Source organism: Hypanus sabinus, chromosome 31 (genome assembly GCF_030144855.1).
Source record: "Hypanus sabinus isolate sHypSab1 chromosome 31, sHypSab1.hap1, whole genome shotgun sequence".
Classification (NCBI taxonomy): domain Eukaryota; kingdom Metazoa; phylum Chordata; class Chondrichthyes; order Myliobatiformes; family Dasyatidae; genus Hypanus; species Hypanus sabinus.
Window position 1 is genome coordinate 32,016,247 of NC_082736.1, and position 7,246 is coordinate 32,023,492.

A 7,246-nucleotide genomic window follows, 5' to 3' on the forward strand; every position below is an offset into this window, starting at 1 on the left:
ATTTACACCACACGCCGCATCCGCAAAGGAAACAGCATTATGAAGGACCCCACACACCCCTCATACAATCTCTTCTCCCTCCTGCCGTCTGGGAAAAGGTTCTGAAGCATTCAGGCTCTCACGACCAGACTATGTAACAGTTTCTTCCCCCAAGCTATCAGACTCCTCAATACCCAGAGCCTGGACTGACAGCTTACTGCCCTATTGTCTTGTTTATTATTTATTGTAACGCCTGCACTGTTTTGTGCAGGGTAGGTCTGTAGTCTAGTTTTTCTTTCTGTGTTGTTTTTTACGTAGTTCAGTCTAGTTTTTGTACTGTTTCATGTAGCACCATGGTCCTGAAAAACGTCTCGTTTTGACTGTGTACTGTACCAGCAGTCATGGTCGAAATGACAATAAAAATTGACTTGACTTGACTTGATCAATTCCATTATCTAAATCACTGACAAACAATGTGAAAAGCAGCGGCCCCAATACTGACCCCTGAGGAACACCATGAGTCACTGTCAGCCAGCCAGAAAAGTCCCCGTTTATTCCCGCTCGCTGCCTCCTGCCTGTCAGCCATTCCTCTCCCCACGACAGTATCTTTCCCAGAACACCACACTCATTAAGTTCCCCCGTCATTACTTTGTCCCCCATTACGACCCTCACCAGCATCACCGTCCGGCGGCCCAATATCAACTCTCATCTCCCTTTTCCTCTTCATATCACTGATAAAAACTTACGGTACCCAGCTGGTCTGCCCTCAGATTTCACCTTTCCCCTTTCCTGTAGATTTTTTAGTTACCCTTTGTGTGGGTTTGAAACGTTTCCTAATTATTCAACTTCCCACCTGATGTGCCCCTCCCTCGGCTTCCATGCAGTCCTTGACTTCCCCCCGCCAGCCGCGGTTGCCCCCCCCCCGCCACTTGAGAACTTCCTCGTCTGTGGGACAGACCTCGAGAACTGCTCCCGCGAAGCTCAGCTGCCTCTGCTCTGCCGTTACCCCGCCACTATCCTCCCCCCCCAATCCACCCGGGCAAGCTGCCCTCTCGTGCCACCGTGCCACTGAGACGCGTGCCTTGTGCTTCTCCCCCCGAACTGCGGCATGAATTCAATCATTTAATGATCGTTGCTTTACGTTGAGCTCCCTGATAAAGATCTGGGTCGCTGCACAACAGCCAGTCTAAGGCGGCCTTTCCCCGAGTCAGCACAAGCACGAGCGGCTCTAATCAGCCACCTCGTAGGCATTCAACAAATTCCCTCTCTCGCGATCTGACACCAACATGACTTTCCCAATCCCCTCGCACATTGAAGTCCCTCATTACAATCGTGACATTACCCTTGTAATGCCTTGCCTTTTCCAGCTCCCTTTGCAATCTCAGCCCCACGTCTTGGCTACTATTTGGAGGCCCGTGTATGATTCCCATAATTCTTTTCACCCTGGCTGTTTCTTAACCCCACCCACAAAGATTCAACATTCTCTGACCCTCTGACATCTGTTTCTAAAGGTGCAATTCCATCTCTTACCAACAGAGCCACCCACGCCTTCCTGCCCGTCCTTTCAATACAAAGTATATCCTTCGACATTGAACTCCCAACTACCGGCGTTCTTTCAGCCACGACCCAGTGACGCCCACGACATCATACGGCCCAATCCCTAAAAGCACGAGATTGTCCACCTTATTCCGAACACTAAGCGCATTTAAAGACAGCGCCTTCGGCCCGGCCTGCTCCGCCCTTTTTGAATTCTGCCTCTGTGGTACAATTTAACTCTTCGTTCTGTTACGAAGGATGAACAGCTCTGATGGGCAGAAGGGTGCAGGGTTGCCCTTGTCCCCCTCCCCGAGGAGAATTACAAACCGTTACTGTTGCCAGGCTGTTAATGAGAGATAAAGAGATGGAACAAAACATACTGGGACTGGAACATTTGCTTCAGACAAGGGCGAGATAACACCGGGGGGGAGAGAACATATTATGACTCCTGTAAGACTTATGGCTCCGGAGAGGGCTGTTTACTTGGTACTATTCTGTTCATTAAAATTCCCCAGTGGACAGCCGGAGTGGGCTGGTTTGATAGGCTAAGCCATTCAAAACTGATTGACAACTGAGACCCCGTGAGTGGGGAGACACCCCTCAGACACACTAGTGAGCACTGCTTAAGTGTTGGAACCCACGAGACAGTGTGGGACATCGGAGACCGAACGAAGGATCGGTCAATTTTAACTCACAGTGTTTATAGAGAGACCGGTGGGGGCTTGTGTGTGTGCCCACCCTTGCCTGGGTGACGAGTCCGTCATGGAAGAACGGTCCAGCTAAAGGACGGAGGGGTCACACCTGAATGGCCACAACGACGACACACCGACGGATCAAGATCGTAAAGGAAGGTTTGCAAGACAATAGCTGTCACTGTTTGCTCGCTCTCTCTCTCTCCAATTACAACACATCAACCAACCACTACCTCAGCCTGCATGAACTGAACTGAACTTTATACTCACATCTGACAATTCATTATCCCCTAGACAACGATAGAGCTTGTTTATTATTGAGTATTATTATACCCACACTTCGAGGTTTAGTATTGCTAACGTGCATTATCTGTATATTGGCATTGTTGATATTGATTTGTATAGTTTAACTAATAAACACTGTTTTGAGAATAGTATCACCAGACTCCAACAGACACTCCTATCTTTGCTGGTAAGACACCCAGTTACGGGGTACGTAACAGTTCTCTCTCCATTTGCACCCAATCATTGGCTTATCCTTCCTCATGTTCATATTACACCCATCGTCTACTTGTAAACCTGCCAGCTCATCCTCAGCTCTACCGTACCGGTTCCAATCCCCCCCGTCGTATTAGCTTAACAACTCTTGTAAACCTGCCTGCAAGAATTTCGGTCCCCCCTCCGACTCCAGTGCAACCCGCCCCTCTTACCCCTCGCAAGTGGGACAAGTGCCACCCCTGCCCCTACACCTCCTCCCTCACCACCACTCAGGGCCCCGAACAGCCCTTCCGGGTGAGGCGACCCTTCGCCCGCGAGCCTGTTGGGGTCGCCTCCCGCGCCCGGTGCTCACGGCGCGGCCTCCGGTGAATCGTGAGACCCGGTGCAGACCGGGAGACCGCTTCGCCCAGCCCCTACGCCCCCGTCCGCCAGAAGAAGCGGGCTCCCCCGGAGGCCGCCCACTTTAATTCCACCTCCCGTTCCGATACGTCCGTCCTCGGTCTCTTGTGACGAGGCCACACTCAGTAACCCCTCCTCCAGCCCTGTATCTCTTTCACAGTCAACTTCCCACCTCTTCACTCGATCTGCACCCCCCCTCCCTATCCGCTTCCTAACTCCCTGTAGTCTGTTTCCAGGATCTCCTCCCTTTTTCTTCCTACGTCATTGGTACCCGTACGTACCACGACCGCTGGCTGCTCACCCTCCCCTTTCAGGATATCGCGGACGCAATCAGAAACATCCCGGACCCCGGGCACCTGGGGGGCAAACTACCGTCCCTGTTTCCCTCTCGCGTCCACAATGGGTGAAGGGAGGAGTGGATTGGGATTGAAGAGAGGAAAAGCACTCACAGGGTAAACGATGAAATTGAAGATCACAACGAGGTAGATTGAGTATAGGAGTTGGGACGTGATGTTAAAATTGTACAAGGCATTGGTGAGGCCGAATTTGGAGTATTGTGTACAGTTCCGGTCACCAAATTATAGGAAAGATGTCAACAAAATAGAGAGAGTACAGAGGAGATTTACTAGGATGTTACCTGGGTTTCAGCACCTAAGTTACAGAGAAAGGTTGAACAAGTTAGGTCTTTATTCTTTGGAGCGTAGAAGGTTGAGGGGGGATTTGATAGAGGTATTTAAAATTATGAGGGGGATAGATAGAGTTGACGTGGATAGGCTTTTCCCATTGAGAGTAGATTCAAACAAGAGGACATGAGTTAAGAGTTAGGGGGCAGAAGTTTAGGGGTAACACGAGGGGGGAACTTCTTTAAGAGTGTGGTAGCTGTGTGGAACGAGCTTCCAGTAGAAGTGGTAGAGGCAGGTTCGGTATTGTCATTTAAAAAAATTGGATTGGTATATGGACAGGAAAGGAATGGAGGGTTACGGGCTGAGTGCAGGACGGTGGGACTAGGTGAGAGTAAGCGTTCGGCACGGACTAGAAGGGCCGAGATGGCCTGTAATTGTTATATGGTTATTGTGAGGTCAAGGATCTATCTTATCGCACAAGAGTCTGATAACGTTGGGGTTGAAGTCTGGTGGGACGAGCTTTCAGTCTTTTACATCTGCCCGACAGGAGAGGGGAGAAGCGAGAACGTCCAGAGTGGGCCGGGGTCTTTGATTCTGCGTTACCGAGGCAACGAGGAGCGTAGACGGAGACCGCGGAGGGGAGGCTGGTTTCCGTGACCAGCTGCGCTGAGTCCACGACACTCCGCGGTCTCTCGCCGTCGCGGGCAGAGCGGTCCCCGCGCCGAGCCGGGATGCGCCCGGAGAGGCCGGGGCCGCCTTTGACCACGTCTCCCTTCGCGCTGGCCGCCATCTCACCCCCCCTCCCGGCGCGCCAGGCCTAACCGTGATCGCGTCTGCCCGCGGAATCTGACATCCAGCCAAAAGTCACGGGGGGGAAGGCAGGAGAACGGGGCTGAGAGGGGGAATAAATCAGCCACGGTGGAAAGGCAGAACAGACTCGATGGGCCGAGTGGCCTAATTCTTCCCCTTGTGGCTTTCTAATTTGGGGTCCTCTGCATAAAGCAGAGTGGGAACCGTCGTCTTTGGATCTCTCTGAATGTTGTTGCTAATACTTGGTGGCCCCCTCCGCCTGTCAAAGTCCAACCCTACCTTGCCGGCCTGAGAGGGAGGAACAGGCAAGGCCTCTGGCGAAGCTGTTTAGGGCCAGATCCCCTGCGGAGTGGGTACGAAGGGTTACAGAAGCCTCGACAAGCTCCAGCCCCGCCACCGACTGTGCGAGACGGTGGGGAATGGGTCACCGACGGCCTGGGAGGTAAACTGGGAGATTAAGGGCCCCGAGAGGAAGGGGCTGCCTCCGCAGCGCCCCCTTCTGGCAGCTCGATCGTGGGGCGACCCCAGTGCTCCGAAATGCGCTAGATAATAGCAGCCCCCCTCGAAACTACCCCACCACCCAGCGGGCAGCCCCTCGAGACATCAACCCTGGCGCAAAGACGTCTCCAACCTCAACGCTCACCCACACCCCCAAGACTCCCGCAACCATGCGCCACAGCTAACGACACTCCGCGGCGCGGTTTACAGTGCAGGCGACCCGGGGTTCGATACCCGCCACTGCCCGTAAGGAGTCTGGGTTTCCTCCGGGTGCTCCCGTTTCCTCCCACGGTCCGGAGACATCCGGGCTCGGGTTAGTAAGTCGTAGACGTGCACAAACAGTGATCCTCGGACTGCGTCGATCACTGACGCAAATGACTCTGGTCTTCAAATCTCTCCCCTCTCTCTACGTAAACACGTGCCTTCTAGTCTCGTACACTCCAATCTCCCCCTGTAGCTCAGGTCGTCGGGGAGCCGCTGAACCTCCTCAGCACCCTTTCCACTCCAAGATCATCTTTCCCACAGCAGGGCGGCCGAAACTCCCAAGTGCGGCCTCTGGGCGTCCAGTGGACGAGAGAGAAGCCGCTTAAACGTTTCGGGAACAGCTTCTGCCCCTCTGCCATCCGATTTTCTGAATGAGCTCCAAACCCATGAACACTACCCCACTATTTTTTTTCCCTGCACTATTTATTTAATTAACTCCCTATTTTACATACAGTCTGTATACTCACACTGTAATTTATAGTATTTACGTCACACACTGTACTGCCCCTACAAAAGCAACAAATTTCACAATGTACTGAAAATAATACACAACATAATAAACATGGTTCGGGCCTGGGAGGGGGGGTTGGGGGGGTTAAAGGGGGGAGTCAGGCACAGGGACAGAGTGATAGACAGAGAGAGAGAGACAGACAGGGGGAGAGGGAGACACACACACACAGACTAAGAGAGACAGACGGAGATAGAGACACAGACAGACGGGGAGAGAGAGAGAGAGAGACACACACACACAGACTAAGAGAGACAGGGAGAGAGAGAGAGGGAGAGAGAGAGACAGACAGGGAGAGAGAGAGAGAGAGAGAGAGAGAGAGAGACAGACAGACAGAAAGAGACCAAGACAGACAGAGAGAGGGAGGGAGAAAGCGATGGAAAGAAGGGGAGAGAGACGGGGCGGACAGAGACGGGGTGAAAGAGACGGTGAGACGGATGAGAAAGATGGTGCGCGAGAAAGAGACGGGATGGGGGGAGAGAGAGTGAGAGAAAGAAAGAGAAAGGGACAGAATGAGAGTGAGAGAGTGACAGAGAAAGAGAGAGACGGCGGAGGGAAAGGGACGGAGAAAGAGGGAGGGACGGAGTGAGCGAGACGGCGAGAGAAAGAGAGGGAAGGTGACGGCAAGAGAGATAGAAGGTGACAGAGAGAGAGAAGAGCTGAACACAGATACAAAGAGAGATGGGCAGAGAGAGAGGGTGCGGACAGAGAGGGGGAGTCGGGGAGGGGTAGGGAGGAAGGGGAGACGGAGAGGGGAGGTGATCGAAGGGGACGGGACGGGACCCTACCTGGGCACGCAGCTGGGCGAGGAGCGGTCGATCTCCCAGGTGGCGAACAGGTTCATGTGCACGGGTCTGGGCGCGGTGCCCGCCGCCGAGCGGTGGGGCCTCTCGGCCATGGCGGCCGCTCCAGTCCCGGGGCCACAGGCGACGGGTTCCGGCTTCTCACACGCAGAGGAAGCGGAAGCCTGCTGGGGGATCCGAGCAGAGCAGACAGCCGCCGAGCCGTGGACCGCACACTCCCTCCGCCGGCCGAACTGCACGCCGCTCTCCCTCCGTGCATACCAATAGACCGGCGTGCAAACTTCACACACACACACACAACTGTGCAAATCTCACGCCGGACCGAGACGGCAGCGCTCCCCACCCCGTGTGTGTGCAAATCTCGCGCACGGCGGTCACCCAAGCGTGCAACCCTCACGTATATATAATATGCAAACCACAGCGCAGGCCCAGCCGTGCAAATCTCACCCCCCCCCACACCACACACACTCACACACACGAACGTGCAAAGCACACGCCCCCCCACACACACGTGAAAAGCACACACCTGAGTGTGCAAATCTCACACAGAGTCTTGCACGCCCGCCCGTGCAAGGCCCCCTCCTGCCGGCGCCAGGGGGAGCAAAGCGTGCAAGATCAAACTCCGGTGCACACCTC

At 54.1% G+C, this 7,246-nt stretch overlaps 1 protein-coding gene across 1 annotated transcript in view; it reads right to left on the minus strand.

Annotated features, from left to right (window-relative positions):
* The window catches only part of LOC132384045 (phosphofurin acidic cluster sorting protein 1-like), a 54,486-nt gene extending 47,575 nt beyond the window's left edge, over positions 1-6,911 (minus strand). Inside the window, exon 1 of the mRNA XM_059955336.1 lies at positions 6,596-6,911. Within this exon, the coding sequence (XP_059811319.1) occupies positions 6,596-6,705 (110 nt within the window). The 5' untranslated portion in view covers positions 6,706-6,911. The remainder of the gene's footprint in view (positions 1-6,595) is intronic.
* Positions 6,912-7,246: the final 335 nt, after the last annotated feature.